The following is a 22,321-nucleotide window of genomic DNA, read 5'->3' on the forward strand; positions in this document are numbered from 1 at the left end:
ATTTCAGGAACAACACCTGAGATTTAGAGTCCTCCGGTCACATGACATGTTCCAGGGCATAAAATCCCTCCATTCATTCTAGAATATCCTGGCCAGCATCGTTTGACATTTAGAATTCCAGTAAACGTCTGTCGGAGGCCGAGGAGCAGTTTTCGAGGAACTAAAACGTCTGCTGTTCCTCGGAGGGCCGGGTTACATAACTCTCCGGTGGGGTGACCTTCTGTGGGAGGTCTGCGACCATCCTCCTCCGACGTCGCCGCTCCACATCCCAGCTTTCATGCGTCAAACCGCGGCGTGATTCATCAAGTGTTTTCCAGGAATGCCGTTTGGGAAAGAACAGCCTGCAGTATATCAATAAAGTTTAAGACTGCAGCTGCAGGAGCTTTATTTAAAGTCTGATCAACAAAAGAACACAACAGTCATGTTGGATGTGAGCAACTTTGGGATTGAAAACTGTGAAGTTAAAGCTCTTCATTGTGATGACAGTCACATTGTGAGCATAAAGGCTCACCTTTAACAGCATGGAGTGGTTGAGGCCATTTGTAAAAACCTACAGCTCATTCAACACAAACATATTTAAAGGAGAAACATTAGGATGTAAAAGAAAACGATGGGAAATTGTGATTTATTCTGTGTTTCAGAATTCTTAATGCACCACTACTTAATGTTTCAGTCATTTCAAACATTATAGTCTTTGATCTAACGATAAAAAAACCTTATCAGGACCAGATAAGAGAGTCACTTATTACTTTAGCGGCATCTATTTTTACGGCACAACGATAAAACAGGACGGCGAGTCAACATTTGTCTGAGTGGATTTAATGATTGAAAGAACACGGTGGAGAAATATGAGAATATAAACTTTATGTGGACATTTCTATTGCATCCATTTATATAAACAAAGCCAAAAAGAAGGCTTCAAACAAATAAAAATCCTGAAATTAAAGATTTCTTCAGTGATATTGGTGTTTTGTAGCATTTTTCTGATGATATAAAGAAATTGTCATCTTAAAATTGCATGTCTGAGTATTTCTTTATATAAATTGTTGTAAATCAGGAGCAGACATAAGAAAAAGCTGAATAGGCATCAAGCTCCCTGGTCCGAGCTCTTAGCAACGGGGAGGGGAAGAGGAGGTGGGGTTGCTCTCATAACTTGGAGGTGAAACTATGTCCTAGAAGGCGACACAGATTTTTAAGACTTATAATTAAATCACAGCTTGAAGCTCAGTTCACGCCGGGCAGCTGTAATGTTCACAGGGAGCTCAGGAGAGAGAAAAAGTCCAAACGGCGGCAAAAAACCTCACCAATCCGTGGATTCTGGGGCTCCAACAGCGCTCGCCGCTTTACCAATATTGGCTATCGACCTTATCAAGCCCGGCTGGACGGCCGCTGTCGCAAAGGACGTGTAGACAAAACAGAAGCTGCTCAATCCCAGTGTCACCAAAACTGATGACCTCAGCATGTGAGGAAGTCTCAAAGGAACGGCTCCGCCCCTTTGAATGTTCACACTGGACAAGCAGGGAGGGGCTTCTTCCTCCATGCCTTTTTTTACCGTGTACAAGCGCATGTTCGCCACCTACAGCTGGAGGAGGGTTGGTGCGAAATGTCGGCGCAAATCTGGTGAATCTTCGCTCCAGGCTTTTTTCTTTCACAGCTCTGTTCCGATATCAGAAAGACGTATGTCATAGAATTCCATCCGAACACAAACCGATTCATTTCTCCTTCGTGACAAAGGCTCAAACGGGTGGAACGCCACAGTTCCACTCGGTTTTACTTTCAGCGCGTTCAGTGGCCACACGTTTTGTACGTAGAGCTCAAAGACGCTCATAGAAACGTGCGTGGCAACGCTTCAAGGCAGGAGTTTGAAGGCGGAAACCTCAAACGCGCCTTCTTGCTCGCCTACAGACTTTTCTTTGGCATGGTCGCGTGAAAGTTTCCCTTTTTTCCCTAATTTTCACAGTAAAGGTGCATTTTAATACTGAATGGTGGTCTCTATTTTATTCTCATTGACTGCTATTTTATTGTGCTTTAATTCTATTTTATTGCTTTCTTTCTTTGAGTTGTCACACTGGTGAGGAACAACATCTGGTCTCAGCTGTGCATCTCTCCTGAAATGAATCTTGAAACGCAGCCTAAAAAATAACATGACAACAATTGCACTGTTTAAAATATTTTCATAAATCTATTTTTGTTGAATTCTGCCTTCTCCCTTCACTGCACTTTTAAATTTCTGTCCATTTCTAATTATTATGCTTTGTTTTGTCCTTGTGTTCCTTAAAAAGGCGCTTTTAAATCAGATGAATGGTTATTATTATTACTTAGAAGCAGCTACAGAAGCTCTCAGACCTTCAGGAAGGTCTCACAGATGAAGCTCTCCACCTTTTCCTCCAACTCTCTGTAGTCTGCCTGGCAGACGGAGTGCGCCCCGCTGCCCCCCCGCAGGCCTCTCAGCATGTCCCGGTGCCCCCCCGGCCTGGGGGCGGTCCTTTCCAGCTGCCTCAGCTGTTCCACGGGATCCTCGGGGGGGTTCTGGATTCCTAAGGCTTTGAAGACGGCGGGGGCGAACTTGCCGTAGTGGGCGGTGGAGCACAGCACCACGGGGCACGAGCCGTCCTGCAGCCGGTCGGCCACCGCCTTGGCCACGCCGGTGTGGGTGTCCATGAGGTAGCCCGTGCGAGCGTGGACGCGGCGGACGGCGGACAGACACTCGTCCTCTGAGCAGCAGCCGGCCTGCACCTCCTGCCGCATCCTGCCGAGCAGAGGGGCGGCGACCCGGAAGTGCTTCTGCGTGTCCAAGCGGGTGAAGAGGTCCTCCACCAGGCCGCCGTCCCCATCCGACGCGTGGAAGATGAACCGCTCCACGTTGGACGACTTGAGGATGTCGATGGCCGGGGAGTGGGAGGGCAGCAGGCGGCGCCGCCGCAGGTCGTACTCGCCTGTGTTGATCAAATCCGTGATGACGCGGTTGTGGTTGGAGGCGCAGATGACCTTCCTGATCGGGACGCCCATCTGCTTGGCGTAAACGGCTGACATGGCGTTGCCGAAGTTTCCAGTAGGGATGCAGACGTCGACGGGCTCGCCAAACCGGATCACGCCGTCTCGGCACAGATCCAGGTAACAGGAGGAGTGATAGACCACCTGCAGGAGGAGGCAGTTTTGGTCAAAATCTGTCAACTTAAATCAATAAAATATTGAGTAATATTGAGCCCGTTAAAAGTTCAATGTTAGGTAAAATGACATCGAATAACAGAAACGGTCACAGCTGAAGACCACACCCACCTGAGGCAGCAGCCGCGCCCAGTTGATGGAGTTGGCGGTACTGAGGACGGTTCCATACTCCACAGCGAGATGCCCGACGAGCCCCGACTCCCCAAACATCCTCTTGATGCTCTTCTGACAGAAATCAAAGTCTGACAGAACGCCGACGGCCCTGCCGTTTCCCTCCCCGAAGCCCAACATCTGCAGCTTCTGGATCTCACTCACCCCCTCCTCTGGGAAAAACACCAGCACGCCCGTGCGCTGAGCGTCCACGCCGCTCAGCCTGCTGAAGCCGCTGAGCACGGCGCTGCCCGTGTCTCCGGACGTGGCGACCACAACCAGGTAGTTGCACATGAGCGGGAGGCAGTGCGCGAAGAGCTGCGGCATCAGCTGCAGGGCCAGGTCCTTGAAGGAGCCGGTCGGGCCGTGAAAGAGCTCCAGAACAAACTGATGCTCCATGAGATGCTTCACCGGTGCCACCTGCTCGCTGGAGAAGTTGGAGCCATACGCCTTGAACACCATGCTCCTTAAATCTGCGGCGCTCACATCCAGAGGGTGGATGCACTTCTCCAGCAGGAGCAGCGCCCGCTCCGGATAAGACATGGAAACCAGCCTCTTCCATTCACCTGCATCCACCTGGGGAAAGCCGTTCCTGGGAACGTACAGACCTCCGTCCGCGGCCAGACCCTCCACCGCCACGTCACTGAAGTACGCCTTGTCCTTAGAGCGTTCCTCGCCGCTGCGCCTGGTTGACACGTACGTTTCCTCATCTCGGCTCTGGTATCTCTGCACAGCCCTGACCACCTTCTCCGCCACCTCCTCCTCCGTGTCTCCCCTTCCACACAGCACCCGAACGTCCAGCCATTTCTCATAAAACTGCTTCCTGTAGAGCAGGATGTCTCTCATGGGAACTCCGGCTTCCTGGCCAACGATCCTGTTCACCTTCATCCTGCCAAGTCTCTGCAGGATGTCCTCAACGTCCACGTCCAGGTAGACGACCAGCCCGCTCTGTCGGACGTGCCGCATGGCCTCGGCGTGGAGAGGGTTGGACCCCGTCAGGGAAACCACACAGCCGGAGGCTGAGAACTGGCACAAGGCTCCGCCCTCCGCCTCCAGGAACCGCCGCCCGCCGAGCGACGCCAGCACGGCAGCCACCGGCCTCTTCCACGCCACCTCCAAGACGTCATCATCCACGTCGACAGCCGGCAGTCCCAGTTTGTGAGCCACGATCCTCCCAACTGTGGTCTTCCCCGCTCCGGGGGGGCCCATGAGCAGGATGTTCCTGTCTCCCAGGACGGAGGCTTTGGTGGAAAGCCATGACTTTGGGGCCAAACGTGGAAGCAAGCGGCGTCTGACAGGAGAAAGACGACAGGCCGAGGCCATTCAGGAACCTAAAGGGGAAGGTTTTAACATCACAAGCATCCCTAATGAGCTTTTAGGCAGATCTGAAAGCAAATTTAAAGTGGAAAACATCAAAATATCTGTAATAAAACGCAAAAAAGAGCAAAAAATTAATACTTTTATCATATTTTATGATCAAAATATTGTGATTTTTAATTTTCTTTTCATATTCTATGTTTTTTAACGAAATTCATCAAAACAAATTTAAATTTTTATCTGTTTAATTGAACTTTAAATGTATTCAATGCATGCAGACTGTGTCACATGCTGCAGATGTAAAACGAATCTAGAAATGGATTGCACAGAGTTCACGACTATTAATAAACGCATTTATCTTAAAGGTGATAAAATGTGAGGTTACTGTGAAGATCACGCGTTCTGCACGCGGGAGGAGCCTGAAAAATCAATAAAACTACTTCAAGGACGAAGATTGTGGAGTAAATATGTGGCGGACAAACTACATACTTATCTCCACAGACGATGCTTACGTCAGAGGTCACGTTCTTCTCCTTTGAGTTAAGTAATTAGTTGGTTTAGTTGATATCATGTAGTGTGTTTATGGTAATAGAAACTACCCCCCCCCCCCCCCCCCGCCTTACGGGAAGTGCACAAGCAAGTACGGAAGCCCGGTAAGGACTTTAAACGCAAACGCAAGTAGAAGCGAATAATTTAACCAGTTTGTCGCAGAAAAACAAACAAATCATTCCTGAAATGTTTGTTTTTTTAATTAAATCTTTTTAGAGTTTTTATTTGAAACAGAAAATACTAATGATAAAAAAAAACCTGCTACTTCCGGTAAATCTCTTTTGGCTTCATGTACAAATCAAAACCTCGGAAATTTGAAAGTAATGATTAAAAAGGGTAAAATTTAAAACTTTATTTGAATTAGGATATATTATTATTTTAATCTTTATTTATATTTATTTTTATCGTATAATTAGCGTACATTTAACTCTTATTAATGATCAAAAACACTCGCTCATTTTTAGGCGCAGTCGTCCCTGAAGCTATCATGGCAGCGGTCGCCTAGCAACAAGAACACATTCCTTGTTTTCCGCTAGAATTCCCATTTGACCGGTGCTGTCTGAGGTTGTTCGGCATGTTTGGGAGCATGGATCCACCAGAAAATGTTTATGCTCTTATTCCCAAGGAGGAACAGCAAATTCAGAAACCACCCAGGTGAGTCCTTCACCTGTGACCTGCAGGAAAAACACGCTCTGCTCTAATGACTCCATTAATGTCAGTTATTTCATGTATGAACAGCATTTAAAATGTTTAAGTCTGGACAAAAGTTCTGGGTGTTGTTTTGTTTTTACATATTCAAAGTTACAGAACATTGAGTCACTCAAAATCACTATTACAACTATAACCTTCCAAAAATACAAAATAAAACTCAAACATCGGAATCCAAATGATTACGAACAACAACAAAATATTACCCAAAGTCATGCAATTAAGTAATAAACACAATGGAAAAAGGACAGAAAAAGGCAGACAGATATTCTCTTTCTATATTACTTTCCTATTTTTATAATTTTTTTATGAACCCGCTTCAATAAAAATGGTGTATATGAAATGTTTTTTTGGCATTTTTCTGATGATGGAGGACACTAAGCGTCCATTTGAATTTTTGAGCTTTTTTTTATTTAAATTGGGAAGCCGGAGCAGGGAAATTAGGAGCAGACAGGGGAAAAAGCAAGTGGAAAAACATTCTGTTTGTGACGCAGGAAGTGGGCGGGGCCACAAGCTTCCTGCACCGCTCCTTTCTGATGGGGACAAATAGATCCGTCTTTGTCTGGCAACCGGCTCTAAAGTGTACGGCTGCACCGCTAATGTTAGGTTGGGGTTGTGAGGGGCTGTAAGCTAGAGGGAGAGAGTGTAGACAAATGGATGACAGGAAGGTAGGGCAGGCTCACGCCGCGCCAACGGTGAATCTCTGATCAACTCCTGCCGTTCTGCAGAAACGAAGTCCTAGAAAACGACACAGGTTTTTAGATTTTGTCCCAAAAGAATAATTAGAACACAGATTCACGCTTAAATCATCAGAAGTAGATCGGAGTGGGACGTTTGTTTAAAAAAAACACACATTTGGGGCTCAGATTCTAAAAGAACAACATTTGAGAAGAAAACCATTTTTAAAATGATTTAATTGTTTACTTAGAATGTCATTTGTTCATAAACCCAAACTGAATGTTGCTACACATGAATGGAGGAATCCACTTTTTTGTTAAAATCATTTATATTCTGTTAAACAAGATTAACCAAATGATAATCATGATAAAGGTGTTTCTGGGTTTTAACATCGTTTAAACATTTAAAGGCATAAAATACCCTGAATATTAAATCTGATTCCTACATTTTTTTAATTGTTTTTAAAATGAACTCTTATTTAAGAAAGTAAAAAAAAAAGAACAAAAACAAAACTTTGATCTGATTTGTCCTTTTTTAATAAAGTTGGAAAATAAATGTTCTTCTGACGGAGAAAGAGAGAAAAAACCATTTGGCTAAAATGTAGAGAAATCCTTCAAATCAATAATTTACAACGGGATCTTTGAAACGAACCTTTATTTATATTCTACTAACAGCAGAAGTTCAGTTATTGAAGAACAAACACAAAAAAAACAGTTTGATACCATGTCTTCTCACTAAAACGAACTGCTTTGCATTTGTAACATGAATGAAAGATCTCACTTAGCTTTGTTCTCACTTGGTTTCTCCAAAAGTATTTCAACTTCAGCTCAATGTTGTCTCTGATTTTTATTTTTTTCATGAAAAATAAGGCAAAACAAACAACTTTACTAAACCTCCATTGATGTTTTTTCCTGCTTTTCTGCAGGTATGTGTCCAGTTTTCACCCGGCTGTGGTTTCTGAGAACAAGCTGATCAAGGACGTCATGAGGACGATGGGACCTGCCAAGGTGGAGCTTCCCTCTCCAGATAAGTACCTGAAGAAGCACTGCAAGGAGCTCCAGCTGCCAGAGCGTGAGTTCCTGCCTTCCAACCCAGCCTCCATGCTGCGGATCTGTGGTCCTAAGTTCTGCCATCTTTCAGAGTCACACGGTTCCAAAGGCGTCAGTCGAGCCTGTGCTTTGACTCAGAGGAGGCCGCCCGTCCCTGCGAGGACCGACCGGCCCCCGATGGGTCAGACCAAGGGCGGCTTCATCAAGCCGGCTGTGACGGCGCCGTTGAAGCCCACGCCTGTGTCTGTGGATTCACACAAAGGACACAAACAGCTTCTGGAAACATCTGGGCTCGTCCCCAAATACGTCACGAAAAAGGTTCTTTTCTACACACTCCTGACAGTTTACCCTTCTAGTTCCTAAATTCTAGGCTGGTTCTGACTTTTAGGTCATTTGGAATTTTTAAAAAACACCAAAAACAAACAATAAGAATAATCATCATAAAAACTGTTAGTAATGTTTTAATTATTATTTTGAGTGTGTTTTTTAGTGTTGTCGATTGTTTCCAAATACCTAAAGAGGTAATTTCCTCTTTGTGGGTTCAAATAAAGTCTTTTCTATTCTATTCTATTCTATTCTGTTCTGCTGTTAATGGAAAGAAAACATGAATTCTTGGTTCTTAATTACTTGGAAAGAGTCTAAAAGGTGCAGAGGCTTAATCTTATTTATCTTTTTATAAAGTTTTTTTTTAAATCATTATTTAAAAAAAATAATTGACCTTTTTAACGTTTGTCACTTCCATGAAAACTCCTAAAAGTCAACCATCAGAGAAACTGTTGTTCTGTTGAAATCTGTTGCTTTTATGCTTTCACTTCTGCTTTAAAGTCTAACATCTTTGAATTTTAATGTCTTTAACTTAAAAAAAAAACCTCCTGTTAAGTCACTCCATTATCATTTTTGTGATGAACTCACTGGGATTCTTCCACTTCTGCACAATGCGTCAGTGAAGAGGGGCTGTCAAACCCTCACACGCTCAGAATCTTTGCCCAGAAGCCAAAGCTTGGGCCGGATTCCACATTTGCCCCGCCCTAAAGGTGTGGCTCTGCAGGATTATGGGGAAGTGCCTGCGTACCTGCAGCGGCGCAGTGAGGCGCAGTGGAGGTCTCAGGAGGAGCACGCCAGAGTGGAGAAGGAGCAGGAGGAGCAGGAGGCCATGCAGCAACTGACGGAGGAAGAGCGGCAAGCCGCCCTGCAGGTAGGTCTGATGACGTGTGATGCCGGTGGAGGAGTCGTTCAGAAACTCCTCACTTTCAGAGGAAAGGCTGAACAAATCCGTCTGCCATTCCTGAATTCTACTGCTTTCATTCTCCGTGTTTGTCTGGTGGCATGTTGTGGATTCCCTCCATGTTTCCCTTCTGCAGCATCTGAAGAAGAAGTGGGACGCTCTGCACGAGGAGTACCAGCGCCTCCCTCTCATCATCGAGACCATGTCGAAGAAAGCCTTCAAGAAAAGTCTGGAAGATGCCATGAATCAGCTGGACAAGGACATTTGCCTCTTGGAGAAGTTCCCCATCATCTACATCACCAAGAATTAGTCTGCATGTCTTCAACCGCCTCCTCCGGAAACTCATGATTCTTTTTTTCCTGCAGGTTTTTTTGTGATTCCTAAAGATACCTGAATGATTTTGTGTTTTTTTGTTCAGTAATTTCCCAAAAAAGGAATAAAAAATCATATTTAGAACAGATCAGAACATCTGATTCTTTATATTTACCAAATAGTTCCAGTCCAATTTGAAACTTAAAATGCAACATTTCCACAACTCAAAGATTCAAAGATGTAAAACAGTTCCGAAACATTTCAGGACACAAACAACAGCAAAGGAAATTTGCTCATCGCTCATCTCAACTACCAACAGTTAAAGCGTTCAGGAGGAGGATTGTTCTGCGCTTGGTGGAGGAGTTGAAAGCATCCTGGAACAGAGGATACTGCTCTTCATCCTCATCATGAAGCTCCACCCTGAAGTGTGAAATGTGAACAGCAGAGGCCACGGGATGATGAATAATTAAAAAACGTGATCACACGATCACCTGTGAGCGAGCTCAGAAATCTTTGACTTTATGTACAGTTTCCTGCAAAACCTTTAGAACAAAATCCCTAAAGTTGAACCGATCCACTCAGAAACTCAAAGAGCTTCCTCTGAACCAAACGTGTTGCATCTTCTGTTGTCATGGCAACACTTGTGTCACCTGTCTCCATCCAACGGACGTTTAACTGTTTGATTCTAAAAACAAATAAACTCACGTTTCACTCATTACCAGACTCCTTTTTCAGAATAAAGGCCTTTTTTCTGCCGTGCAGTTTCATTTGGCTGCCAAAAGGGAGAGGGGGGGGTTGCCAAAGCTCCATGCATAACTCTTCTATCCTGCATCACACAGTGGGTCTCTTATGAGGAATTATCCATGGAGGCATCTTCAAATGCTCCTCTTCTGACTGAAACACGGACTCCCCAAAAAGAAAGTGTTTGTTTCCTTCTGCCGCGCCTCATGACGCAGCCGCAGACCAGCAGCGTCACATGAGGCTGATTATCCATCGGAGCCTCCAAACAACTCTTTCCTTTTCCCTAATGACCCAGGCGTGATCACCCAGCAGGACCTCTCCGGATTCTTCTGCTCCGCTGCAGAAAACAAAGAAACTAAACGGTAAGAGTAACCGTCGGTGTGGTACCTCATCTTTTTTCTTCTTCTAACTAACTTAGCATGAACAATAATGGTCAATGCTTTTCGTCTGTCTTGATCTGTGACTTTACATTGAAAAAAGTCAGTATTTTATGGGTTGACTTGTTTATTGCAGCAAAAACTGATCATGTCAGCAGCTGAAAATGTGGACACAGCAGGGCTGAAGAGAGGCATTGTGGTACGTTGACCCATTTCAAAACAGATGTCCATAAATGATCAACTCTAATCTGTAAATAAAATATGTTTCAAAGGCAGTCTGAGCCGGTAAATGAATTTGGAAACAAATGTTTGCTGAACAACTTAAAATGCAATACAAAAGTTTTCAAATGTTCAAAAGATTCCATTTATCAAAGTGGTGCTTGGTGTGTTGTTTTTTTTTAATTTGGGCTCAGATTAAAGACGATTGGCCCGGATACAGTCTGGATCTGTTCACCTACCCAGAACATTACCACGAGGACATCGAGAACGTTTACATCCCACACGGCATCATTAAGAACAGGTAAAGGCAGCAGGAGGAGCCTGAGGTCCTAAACGCTTCGCTGCTGGGTCTCAGCCGTGGGATTTCTCCTGCAGGATAGAGCGTCTGGCCCACTACGTCATGGAGGACTTTGAGGAGGACCAAATGGTGGTGCTCTGCGTCCTGAAGGGAGGCTACAAGTTCTGCGTGGACCTGGTGGAGTTCATAAAGACTCTGGGCCGCAACTCCAACCGCTACCTGGAGACGCGAGTGGAGTTCATCCGTTTGAAGAGCTACCTGGTGGGCGATTCAAAGGTTTAGCAGCTAAACACGAGCGACCTCTGAGGTCACGCTGAAGGCCTCGAATGGCTCAACACTCAACGGAGAAGCTCCAAGTGAAATTCCAGAGAACATCAGTTGGTCATTTAGATCCTCTTAAGTAATCTGGATACAACTGAACAGACAGGACTTGATCCTAATTGGCAACACAAAAATACTCACAGGAACTCTGGTCCTTTTGGTTGAAATTAAGTAAGAAGCTGAACGTGACCACAAGCAGACAAACGTTTGATTTTGGCCTTTTTTTCATCCGTTACCTCCTTATGGTCTCATTTTTTTAGGAATAACTATTTTTGTATTTTGTTGTAGTAATACACAAGTTACTACACATGTAACAATTTAAATATTACTCTACGTTTATCTGTACTCTTTTAGAGCAAAGTAACTAGTTTTAGATTACTTTAGTTGAGTATTCATTTCAAAACCGGGTTTAAGTTCAGGTTTTTAAACTGGAGCATTTCAAACTATATGCACACCAAATTATAAAGACGGTTTTCCTGTAATTGAACATATTTAAGGATTTTTAAGATCGCCTCATAGCTCATAATGACCCAGTAAGGGTCACTTAGTTAGCTCTGATTTAACTTTTTTGTTTGGTTAGATTGATGCATTTCTGACTGAGATGATCCTATGTGACACCGGCTGACTTTTATTTTGAAAGGAAGTCATGTGAAAACTCAGAAACAATTTCATTTTTCACAAAAAGCTATTTTTTCATAATGATTTATTTATGCCAGAAAGAGAAACAATAGTACATTTTTACTTACAACAACAGTGACAATAACATACATCAGTGTCTTCTTTTTCTAAAGGGTGAAGTCAGACTTTGGGTGAGAAATCGACATGAATGTCTCTTTAAGTGTTGAAGGCTGCAGACCAGAGGCTGCAGAAAAACCTACTAGAGGTCTACAGCTGCAGATCCATGAAACACTAAAGCATCATGGGAGAACTGCAAGACTTTCACTGGTTTACTCACAAAATTATTTTTTAAAAATCCTTTTGTGTAAAATTTAAATTCTGATGCATTCTGCTGCCAAGTGTTGAAAAAAAAAAAAAAAGGAAAATATTCATCATAAAATAACAATTACCGTATTTTACGGACTATAAGTCGCTCCGGAGTATAAGTCGCACCAGCCCAAAAATGCATTATAAAGTAGAAAAAAACACAGAGAAGTCACACTGGACTATAAGTCGCATTTTGACGCGAAATTTATTTGACAAAACCAAGAACTAATAAGTTCCACAACCTCATATGACACAATCATAGCAGACTGTTTATCTCATAATTTCACAGTAATTCTTCCTCATACTTATTTATTTATTCCTTTCATGAAGCATCATTGGCCAACTAATACTCTGTTTTCATCCTGTATTTGTAGAAACAGTTGTCATTTTTATTGCATTTCTGAATCTATGAAATCATTGGAAAATAGAATATTGTGTTGTTAGCCTTCAAGATCTTATTGTAAAAAAAAGTTTGCTGATTCTCTGAGTCACTTAACATACTCTTAACACTTAACATACCTCATACATCAAATTGACCCAGGAACATCATCTCTGTTCCTCACAAATGAACATAACAGGAGGGTTAACAATGGATTTATTTCAATTTAGTTCTAATATAAGTTGCTGCGGAGTATAAGTCGCACCCCTTGCCAAACTATGAAAGATAAGGGCGACTTATAGTCCGGAAAATACGGGTAATTTATTTAAAATGAGATTCAGAAGAACAAAATTCACCTTTTTTTTTCTCTATGCCAGCCCTGACCAGCAGGTGTCAGTGTTGCACATGTTTAGAGCCATTGAGGAGTCAGATTAAAGTCAGTTCAAGGACGATTACATATGAGGCTCTGGAAACACCTGATTGGTGTTTGTGCTGAGGCCAAGAAAAAGAAAGAAAAACACCTGGATTTGATGAGCCTCTGATACGATGCAGCAGCAGGCGGTGTCACCGTCATGTCTGTGTGTTTTGGCTCACGGCTCACATAAAACGGCCTGATTTATTCACTAAAGCATAGTTCCTCACAGTCTTCGCTGTCGGGCGTTGGGGTTATTTTATGAGCTGCCACCTAAAGGTGAAATGTGTGAGACACTCAGGTTTAAATCAGAATCCTGCATGACTTTTGAAAACAGAAAAACGTCACACCGACGGATTTCTTCCCTTTTTTCCCCCACAGGAATGTGTGTTTGACTCTAATGTAGAAATATTTGTTGGATGACTGTCATGTGACCCGCTGCTCTTATCTGATGGACGTGTCTGATTCAGGAATCCCACATGTTCCCTCTGAGGATGTTTTATCTTTTGTGCAAGCCCAAAGTTATGCGTGATGGTCACCGTTGTTCTTGTTTTCTAACGTCTAGAACGACCAATCAACGGAGGACCTGCACATCGTGGGAAGCAGCGATTTGTCTTTTCTGCGAGAAAAGGTTTGTGCACCAAAGTTTTACATCACCTTTAGGAATAAAACCTAAAAAAACACAACCTTAACCTGAAGGGGGGGGGGGGGGTCCTCAGGGATCTGAAAAACCTCCAACATGCACTTTTGCAAACGTTAAGCATTATCAGATTATCAGGGCACCAATCCTCCTTCTGTGTCTCAAGAGTTGATTTGACTTCTTCCCCCAAACCAGAGCTGTCATTACTCAGACCTTTCGGACAGATTTACTGGCTGTTAAACCCTGTTAAGCTGCAGCAGGAAAGAGTGAGGAGTCAGCGGCATCGTGAGGATTCCCCCCCCCCCCCCCCCCCCCCCCGCAGATGGAGCAATGTTCCTCAGAGTCCAGCAGAAGACGGGACAGCTAAAAACGCATCCAATTCTGTAAAACTGCTCCACGTTTTCAGAGGGGATCAAATATTACACTAAAAAAAAGACAATCTGTTCATTTTTAATTCAATCCCATTTTCTTTATTTCAAACACAAATGAAAACAAACACAAGAGTTTAAAACAGACAGATGAACAAGACTGTGCTTGAATGGGTTGAAGAGTATGATCCCTAACAACACCTGATGATCTGTGTATTTTTATTTACAGTTCTGTTCAAAACAGTCACATGACATTCTGCATAGCACCTATGAAGGAGGGACATTTTTGTTTTCACTGATCATTTCAGGCCTTGAACAGTTCCATCAGTGACATCCTGTAGGGTTTTTTTTAATGCATGTAAACTTTTGGTTTGTTTTAAACCTTCATCCAGAAATCCACACCGAAAATCGATGAGCACATTTTCCATCGGTGCTAAAGGACGATGGTACATTAATTGCCCAGATTGTTGAGATTGGGGCAAATAGAAATGAAATATTTATTTTGTAATAATCGATTTTCTTATGGCAAAGAAACTTTTCCAAATGAGGGGATCCCGAGGTACATCCATAGAAAATTTGGTGCTTGTCCCACAAAATGCACTACTTGTCTGAAATATGAACCAAACCGGCTCCACTAAAGATTTTAAATTTCCTCTCGCTCTTGTGTTGCTGAATTTTTGAGAAAATCTTGTCACTGTTCCGTGTTTCGTTTTCGTGAGAGCAGAACGAGACTCTGTGTTGTCTGGACATCAGTTTGTGACTTTGAGTTGTGTGTTTGCAGCCGCACAGGTCGGCTCTGTGTTTGCAGCTTTCCTGCCGTCTTGACTTTGGAGTCTTTGTCTCTCTGACGGTTACGTAACCGCGTTCAGGTGGACTGAGAACGTTGGCCGGAAACCGGGCGTTCTCTCCGGTCGCTCTTCCAGAGCCATAGAGACTCTGACAAAGCAGCCCACACAGCCAGAGGAGCAGGAATGCATCTGAAGCCCCGGAGAGCGGGCAGCACCCAAACACCCCGGTGACTTCTGCAAACAGATGCTCATTAGTGAGGCGGAGAAAAAAAAGAGCCGTCTGTGTTCCTGGAGGCATCCAGGATGCTGCCAGCTCTGTTGCTATGGTTACCAGCTGTAATAACTGCTTGGCACTAACATGATGTTTCACATGTGTGTGTTTTTGTTTTCATGTGCCCAGAGCGTGCTCATTGTGGAGGTGAGTGATGAAGCACTTATTTTTTTGACAATTATTCAAATAGTTTTAGTTTTAGTGTAATTAAATCCTGAAACACAGTCAACCTTTTGAATCAGAAACTTTATCCAAACCGGATATGATTCCTGTTTGTGCACCAGAGACACCAGAGGTGAAACAAAACCTGTAGAGGAGACGGTAGAAATGACATTTGTCCTGTAACTGGAAAAAAAAAAGCTCCTCTTATCTGTCAATCTTTTTAATCGCTCAAATGTCCCTCCTTCCTCATCACTCCCTTTTCCGCCGCTCTTCCCTTCCTTCAGGCCATAGTCGACACAGGAAAGACCATGAAGGCTCTCCTGAAGCACGTGGAGACCTTTCAACCCAAGATGGTCAAGGTTGCGGGGTGAGCCGGGTCTTTGGAGGGCACATGCAGAGCGGGTGACGAGTCGAAGGAAACAACTTCTGTCCGAAGCTGCTCTGCTGTCTGTTGCTTAGCAACCGCTCAGACCATGAATGTTTACAGCTTCTGCTGCGGTCCATCTCCTTTCATTCAGAGATGTTGATGTGCTGAAACGGTTTCGTCCCTAACATCTCCTGTCTCAAATGTTCAGGCTGCTGGTAAAAAGGGTCCCGAACACGGCTGAAAGCCTGACAGACTGTGAGTACGTCCTAACACCCGTCCACAACCAAAACACACTTGAACACAAATTACTACACTTTGAATGTTTGAATCTGACAGAAGAAACTGTTATGGTTGCACATTTAAAGTTCCACTTGACCATCTTTTGATCTATTTTTAGAGCGTTCAAAGTGGTCTTTCAGTTCTGACTAAGCCGTTTTTAGCTTAAATCCAAAAACCTGTGTCGTTTTCATGGACACAGTTTCTGCAGAGCAACAGGACTTTATTAGAAATTCACCTCTGAGTTATGGTCGGGACCATTAATGTGGAGCAACCCCGCCCACATTTACCCTCCCCGTTGCTGAGAGCTTCGGAGCAGGGAGCTTTTGACCCGCCCAGCGTATTTGCTACGTCACAAATAAGCTCGCCTGAAGGATTTGATCCAATAAGAACTCAGAAATGCATCTTTGAGCTTAATCTTTTTCATATATGTCCTCCATCGTCAGAAAAATGCCACAAGAACATGTTAAAAAACCAATAAGGACAGGATTTTCATCAGCGTGGATTTAACCCTTGTGTTATCCAAGGCACCTTAACATTGGGAGTGGGGTCATCTAGACCAGTGTTTTTCAACCTTTATTGAGCCACGGCACACTTTAACCCTGACAAAAATCCCGCGGCACACCAGCATCCAAAAAAAAAAAAGCAGAAATTCATGGTCTGTATTGATCGACAGCCCCCCCCCCCCCCCCCCCCCCCCGGCCGCAATCTCACTTGGATTTTTGTGATAATTGTGGCAGAAAAAGCAGGAAGTTGCGGCTGTTTTTTCTATGAGATGAAATAAAAGTTAAATTAGAAAATTTAGAGACTGTTTGTTGTGGTTTCATGGGAGATGTAGTGTGAAAACGGCAGAAAAAGGGCAGAAAGACTCCCGTCTCTGAGCTTCATTGTTTTGTTCACTTGTTCCACGGTCTGATACCGGATTCGGTGGAAAGCTACACCGCTAAAGACGAACTTTAGCTGGTATTTTTGTTAGAACTGAGCGACTTTATCAGCAGAATTAAGAACAAGGAAGTGAAAACTTTAAGCTCTTCTGATTGGTCAGACTGATGATGTGATTAAGCCTTCAAGAATGATTGGCGGAGACAGTTAAAGGGGCGGGGACTGCAGGTAAATCGCAGTACCGTCATAATTATCAAAATGTCTTTAATAGAATTAAATAAACACAAAGAAAAAGTAATTTTAAGATCTTTTATATTCCTAATTACTCAGTGTTTTATCAGGGCCTGTTTGGATGAACAAAGAGCTGAAATCCTGGAGATGGGAAATCTTAGTGCAGTTAATGAGGGCAATTTCCCACGGCACACTTGACCATCTCCCACGGCACACCAGTGTGCCGCGGCGGCACACTGGTTGAAAAACACTGATCTAGACCCACTAGACAGTGCTCTGAACCTTTTTTCTTCAATGATTTGTGATCTTCACTGGTGTCCATGGATTACATGAAATCTTTCCACCTTTGTCATGGTAGGGAGAACACGTCAATGTAAGGGTGGGGTCATCTGGACCCCATAGGATAACACAAGGGTTAAAGGACTAAGCTGTAATTGTAAAGACATTTTCCGTGACTTATTGGTGCGCTGCCACGGATAGATACTGACACGTGCAAGGATTTGTTTAATCCTGTTTTCCTCTGAACATATACCTGCGGTTTCTTTTCAAAAACATTTTTATCAATGCCGACAAATGAAAAAAAAGCATCATCTGACCATTTAAAAGAGGCGAAGCTTTAGAATCCACTGCTGTGGAACGTTCCAGAGGAAGCTGTGCATCTCAGGAAATGTTCAACCGAAAAAAGAAAGAGGGAATGACACAAACTAAAATATTTATGATTACATTTTCAGATTTAAAAGGGTTGAATGGGTGAAACTATAGGTTTATAACTACATTTAGGGATACCCAAAACTTTTCCTACTTTTTTGTTTTTCTGTTTTTATGGCACAAATGTTTAAAATATTAAAATAAATAAATAATTAAAATGAAAGCATTGGTGTCAGAAATCAGGATTTTGCTTCAGAAATGAGGAATACATCCCTGCATATGCACGTTGGGTGGCATCGATGAGTCTGTTTCCACTGTATGAGCGACTGAGGATCTCGTGGTTTTCTGTGTTTGCTTTGACAGACATCGGATTTGAAATTCCCAACCGATTCGTCGTGGGTTATGCCCTGGACTACAATGAATACTTCCGTGACCTGAATGTAAGTATGAAACGCTTCAGAGAAAGACGTGAAAGACACGGGCGGGGAGAGGGAACGCGGTGAATCAAAGAGATGCTCCCCACTTCCTGAAACCCAAACTCACCTGGCAGGTGCCCTCCAAGCCTTAGAAGACTTGAAATGAAGCAAACAGCTCAGATCTTTTCTCTCTGTGGTTGGTTGGTTTCTTTGAGCATCTGTCAGAAGTCTGTTCAAATATTGGTCTGATCATTCAAACCCATGTTTACTTTTATTTTGAAAATAATCACAATGGAAGTTTGAAAGTTCATTGCAGGTCAACCTTCTTGAACATTTTCACACATTAAAAAAATAAAAAAAGTCAAAAGTATTAAGCACATATCTGTCGCATCTAATTGAAGTTTAGAAAGACCGTCGACAGCCTTCCAGAGGTCATCCTGAGGTCAGACCGTGAGAAAATCAAAACCTGAAGCTCCAAAGGAATCAGTTAGCTCATTAAATGATCAGGTGTAGCATTAAAGTTGGAAAATGTTTAGATTTCTGTGCCTTAATTACCTTAAATGCATCTAAACGTCGCCGGCTGGAGCGTCGTACTCAGAAATAAATGATGTGAAGCCATTTCTGATGGGATTTGAAGTTTTAACCAGATTTTAACAGACACATTGAACATTTTAATGTTTTTTTATTTTTATTAACTGAATTCTTTTCCTTTAGAGCTTCTTCTGTCATGTATTATCACACTGTTTTACACTTAATTCCTGTTATCCATACCTTAAATCGAGGCATTAAATGCACAACTATTTCTGTTGCGTATTATTTTCAAAAAGTCAGTTTCTTCATTTTAAATAAAGTTGGCATTTATGTTTCTGTTTTCAACCTGAGGATAGTTTTCTATTCATTTGTGTCTTTGACCTGGTTAGAGGAAAATGGGGAGGTTTAAGTTCCCACAGCTGTTGGGCTAAATGTAAACGTTGGAGGGGACAGACTTTACAGTTTTATGGGCTCTGGTAAGTGTTTAGCTGGAAATGCTCCTTTTTTTTTCTTGTTTTCATAGTCATGATGTTCACATCAGGTCAGTCTGGAATTAACAAACACCAACTTAACATCTAGAGACGAGCTGTTTTCTCCTCTGGTTCTTGTGAAACTTGCTCCCCTCCCACACCTCAGTGTACAGTGCAGCTTCAGGGGGGGTTGTTTACTGTACGAGCCTGATGGACTGTGGAATGTGAAGGTTAGGATCGGTTCATGCTTCTCTCATCATTCCTCAATTAGAGATGAAGACTTCTGTGGCGTCAGATGAATGAATGTGTGCTGAGGGTGCAGAGGAAGCTTCCAGCAGACACTAGCACGCTGCAGGGAGGCTCTCTGTTCAACTTTTATTTCTCTTTTCTTTTTCATTTCAGCACATCTGTGTCATCAGTAAAACTGGAAAGCTGAAGTACAAGATTTGAGATGTGCCGCTTTAAGTTTTAATATATTTGTGGCATCCCTCCTCCCTCGGTGAGAGACGCCAGGATCAAAAAAATGTGAGAAAAAACAGGCTGTCCTCGTCCAGGAGAGGACGCTGGTGACAGATGGAGGAAGCTTCTGGACTCTGCTGGCAACCTCACGACCAGATGATGCCCACATCGACTCACTGAGGCAGAAAGACCCACAGCAAACGCAGAATCCACCTCTGACTTTATCCAGAAACGACAGAAAACGAGGACCAAAACATTTGGCTGCAAAGATACTGAACAGAAGAAATGTTCACCGACATAAATGTTATTTTCTGTGTATTAAATCTTCCAGAAGAAGTTAAAAGATGTGGCTGTAGCCCCTCTTCTTTGAAGTGAATGTAATCGAGTGCATTAGTAGGAAATATTTTCTGTTATTTTGTTTTAATTAATAGGTTTCTGAGATACTTTTGGCTGAAATGAGGCATTTGGTTTTTGCATTCATCTTGATAGTTTTTTAAAGTTTAAGATTTTTTATGGACTGTTGATATCTTCCTGCTCACAAGCTGCCATTAGAAAGACGATACTTATTCTTCTCATACGGTGGAACTTTAGGGCCAGTTCACAAAAAAGACATTTAATTTACGACTTTAAAGTTGTAGGTTTACAAGAAAAACATTCATAACTGTAAATTAACAAGAGAAAACACCCAAACGAAAGTTGTGGAGCGATTTTTGAAGCTTTATTTCCAGATAGGTTTCAAAAACGAAGAAATTCTGAACCTTTCGGTGACTCAAAATGAGATTATTGGCAGTGTAACTGGCTTACCTGTTCAACTAAATTTGGTCAGTCTGCTCTGCTTGAAAAAAAAAACAGTTAAGGATTTTTGAAAGCTTGCTGTTCCAATAACATGACATGTTTTACAAAAACTTTTCTTTTTTAAGTTTTAATTTTTTTATCATAGTATGTAAAACCAAAGCTTCAAACGGGCAGAAAAGAAAGCTGCAAAAACCCTGAACAAATTACCCAGCTGTCCATTTTTCTGTGTGTGCAGCATGAAGCACAGAGAGCAGCATTGTGCCTCCCGCTGCCGTCCCATGTTTCCTTATCATAAAACATCGACACTTAGCTGTTAACTTACCCCTGCTCTGATGCCCCCAGCACTGCTCTGGGAACTCACGGGCCATTGTCCTTCACCTTAATGCCGGGCTCGGTGAGGGCCGGAGGGGACAAAAAGCCCGGCAGCTTTCTCATGCTGAGGCTTTGTGAGGCTTCGCGTGGGGAACAGAGGCTGCAGAAAGTGGACTACAGGTAAACCGCCAGCAGCACAAAAGGAACAAAACAGGGATTGTACAGCTGAATAGCCACACATGTCTGAGTCTGACATTTGAAGCTTGTGGCCACAGATCGAAAAGATGAACAAAGCGTTGAGCATATTTAATCTGTGAATCTCTTTTTCTGTTTGCCTGAAGTTTAAGGATATTTTCTTTAGTGTCTCAGTGAAATTAAAAATGTATACATTTAGCATTAAAAAGTGAGAAAATGTGGATATCTCTCCACATTTGCCACAAATATTGATGTGGAAGAGAGTTAAACTGAGATTAAACATTTGTTCTCCGAGTGTTTAATCAACCAAATCCTTCATTAACACTTTGTGATGCATTTAATTACCACTCCTGTGACGTATCAATGCAGAAATAGAAAGAACATCCCCTGCAGCGTTTCTCCTGAGTATTTTCTACCTGGCCGGCCCGAGGGATTGGTGGATTGTTTTTGGTTCTGTCATCATACTCTGTTCCAGATCCAGTTACACAACCCGGAGTAAAGGAGGGAGCCTCATCCTCTTAAATTCAGGCAACAGCTTAAAAAACAGAGCGAGTGAGGTGGTTAAAGGTCACAGAAGCTGCAAACCTTTCTTGATCATGTAAAGAAGCAGAGCTGCAGAGTCAGACTCACCTGTTCTGACTGTCCTGTTTTTGAACTTTGGGTTTTAATCCAGCCTGCAGGAACCAAAGAGCTCCTAATCTCTTCCTAATCTGAGTCCCTTTCTCTCAGCAGGGAAAAGGGGGAATGACCATTTTCTTTCTAAATAAACTGCAAAGTTTGACAAAAGCAAACCTTTTCTTCTCATTCACTGAAACAACGTATGCTAGACGCTGCTGGAGGAGGTTGCAGCAATCCATAACTCTAACTGTAACTTTTAAACTTACCCGTAAATGTGACCCTGGTGTTTGTCACCACATACTGCAGAGTCCAACTTTTATCCGTTTAGGTTTTCCATTGTCTGGCTGATGGTTGAACGGCTCCTCAGACAATGGCTCCTCTCTGAAACCAGGGAAACCTCAGCATACTATGGGTCAGAAGAGCCCTATTGTCCTACCTCCTTTTGTGCTACTGGAATAGCCTGCAAACCGAACACTATAAGTCTTTGTCTTTGCATAGATCAGCTGTGCAGCTTTCCTTTTTCACGCTCCATGGAGTCCCATGCGGTTGCCATGTCCTGCATGTCACTATAATGAAGTTGAGCATACTACTGTAACAGTTGATGAAGGAAATGGCTTCAGCGGCAAAACTTTAGGAAATCAAAGTGCTCAGCATTTTTTGTTTTGACTACTAAGCTGTCGTCTGAAAGTCATAAATTAACATAGAATATCTGAAAACAGTATGTCAGCTGTGTAAATATATTTGCGTAACCAGTTTTAAAGTCTTCGTTTAACTGGAGTGACGGATATTTATTACAATAAAACAGAGTTTCCTCTTTAGAGAAGGAAACTTCTCTAAAGAAGTTTCCTTCTCTAAAGTTATTATCTGTAGAGATAATAACTACAATATAACTTAGAACAATAGGAATTTATGTCTACGGTGTAAAGTTTCTGCAATGCAATTCATTAAACCTGCTCAACAGGGTCATTTAAGTGCGTTTATGTATAGATCTTTTATCATTTTTGG

At 42.8% G+C, this 22,321-nt stretch overlaps 3 protein-coding genes across 7 annotated transcripts; 2 read left to right on the forward strand and 1 right to left on the reverse strand.

The window, feature by feature from the left end:
• Positions 1–355: 355 nt before the first annotated feature.
• On the reverse strand, positions 356–5,248 carry thnsl1 (threonine synthase like 1). Of its 5 annotated transcripts, XM_020712478.2 has the most exons (4): positions 5,125–5,238; positions 3,280–4,649; positions 2,326–3,138; positions 356–1,768 (listed from the first exon to the last, which is right to left on the reverse strand). In XM_020712478.2, exons 2-3 carry the CDS (start codon positions 4,639–4,641, stop codon positions 2,341–2,343), a joined length of 2,160 nt encoding a protein of 719 aa, XP_020568137.1. In that variant the 5' UTR covers positions 4,642–4,649; positions 5,125–5,238; the 3' UTR covers positions 356–1,768; positions 2,326–2,340. The 5 variants fall into 5 exon arrangements, with proteins under 5 accessions (XP_020568137.1, XP_011487399.1, XP_011487397.1 ...); XM_011489097.3 differs by having other exon boundaries at positions 356–3,138; positions 3,280–4,609; positions 5,148–5,248; XM_011489095.3 differs by having other exon boundaries at positions 356–3,138; positions 5,148–5,245.
• Positions 5,249–5,299: 51 nt separating this feature from the next.
• On the forward strand, positions 5,300–9,872 carry enkur (enkurin, TRPC channel interacting protein). Its single transcript, XM_011489098.3, has 6 exons — positions 5,300–5,520; positions 5,649–5,838; positions 7,496–7,641; positions 7,711–7,937; positions 8,668–8,814; positions 8,981–9,872. The coding sequence occupies exons 2-6, from the start codon at positions 5,759–5,761 to the stop codon at positions 9,152–9,154; spliced, it is 774 nt and encodes a 257-aa protein (XP_011487400.1). The 5' UTR covers positions 5,300–5,520; positions 5,649–5,758; the 3' UTR covers positions 9,155–9,872.
• Positions 9,873–10,097: 225 nt separating this feature from the next.
• Positions 10,098–19,751, forward strand: prtfdc1 (phosphoribosyl transferase domain containing 1). The gene is made up of 10 exons (XM_023950017.1): positions 10,098–10,259; positions 10,411–10,473; positions 10,688–10,794; positions 10,869–11,052; positions 13,453–13,518; positions 15,084–15,101; positions 15,401–15,483; positions 15,692–15,738; positions 17,884–17,960; positions 19,340–19,751. Exons 2-10 carry the CDS (start codon positions 10,423–10,425, stop codon positions 19,385–19,387), a joined length of 681 nt encoding a protein of 226 aa, XP_023805785.1. The 5' UTR covers positions 10,098–10,259; positions 10,411–10,422; the 3' UTR covers positions 19,388–19,751.
• Positions 19,752–22,321: the final 2,570 nt, after the last annotated feature.

Source organism: Oryzias latipes, chromosome 20 (genome assembly GCF_002234675.1).
Source record: "Oryzias latipes chromosome 20, ASM223467v1".
In the NCBI taxonomy this organism is placed as follows: Eukaryota; Metazoa; Chordata; class Actinopteri; order Beloniformes; family Adrianichthyidae; genus Oryzias; species Oryzias latipes.

What these genes read in the sequence shown, in the direction of transcription:
- enkur (XM_011489098.3), top strand. Translation starts at nt 5,759, where the DNA reads ATGTTTGGGAGCATGGATCCACCAGAAAATGTTTATGCTCTTATTCCC. An exon ending in CAAATTCAGAAACCACCCAG is followed by an intron (nt 5,839 to 7,495) that starts GTGAGTCCTTCA and finishes GCTTTTCTGCAG; the next exon opens with GTATGTGTCCAGTTTTCACC. An exon ending in AGCGGCAAGCCGCCCTGCAG is followed by an intron (nt 8,815 to 8,980) that starts GTAGGTCTGATG and finishes TCCCTTCTGCAG; the next exon opens with CATCTGAAGAAGAAGTGGGA.
- prtfdc1 (XM_023950017.1), top strand. Translation starts at nt 10,423, where the DNA reads ATGTCAGCAGCTGAAAATGTGGACACAGCAGGGCTGAAGAGAGGCATT. An exon ending in TCCGTTTGAAGAGCTACCTG is followed by an intron (nt 11,053 to 13,452) that starts GTGGGCGATTCA and finishes TCTAACGTCTAG; the next exon opens with AACGACCAATCAACGGAGGA. An exon ending in AAGATGGTCAAGGTTGCGGG is followed by an intron (nt 15,484 to 15,691) that starts GTGAGCCGGGTC and finishes TCAAATGTTCAG; the next exon opens with GCTGCTGGTAAAAAGGGTCC.
- thnsl1 (XM_011489095.3), bottom strand. Translation starts at nt 4,641, where the DNA reads ATGGCCTCGGCCTGTCGTCTTTCTCCTGTCAGACGCCGCTTGCTTCCA. An exon ending in GGGCGCGGCTGCTGCCTCAG is followed by an intron (nt 3,139 to 3,279) that starts GTGGGTGTGGTC and finishes CTCCTCCTGCAG; the next exon opens with GTGGTCTATCACTCCTCCTG.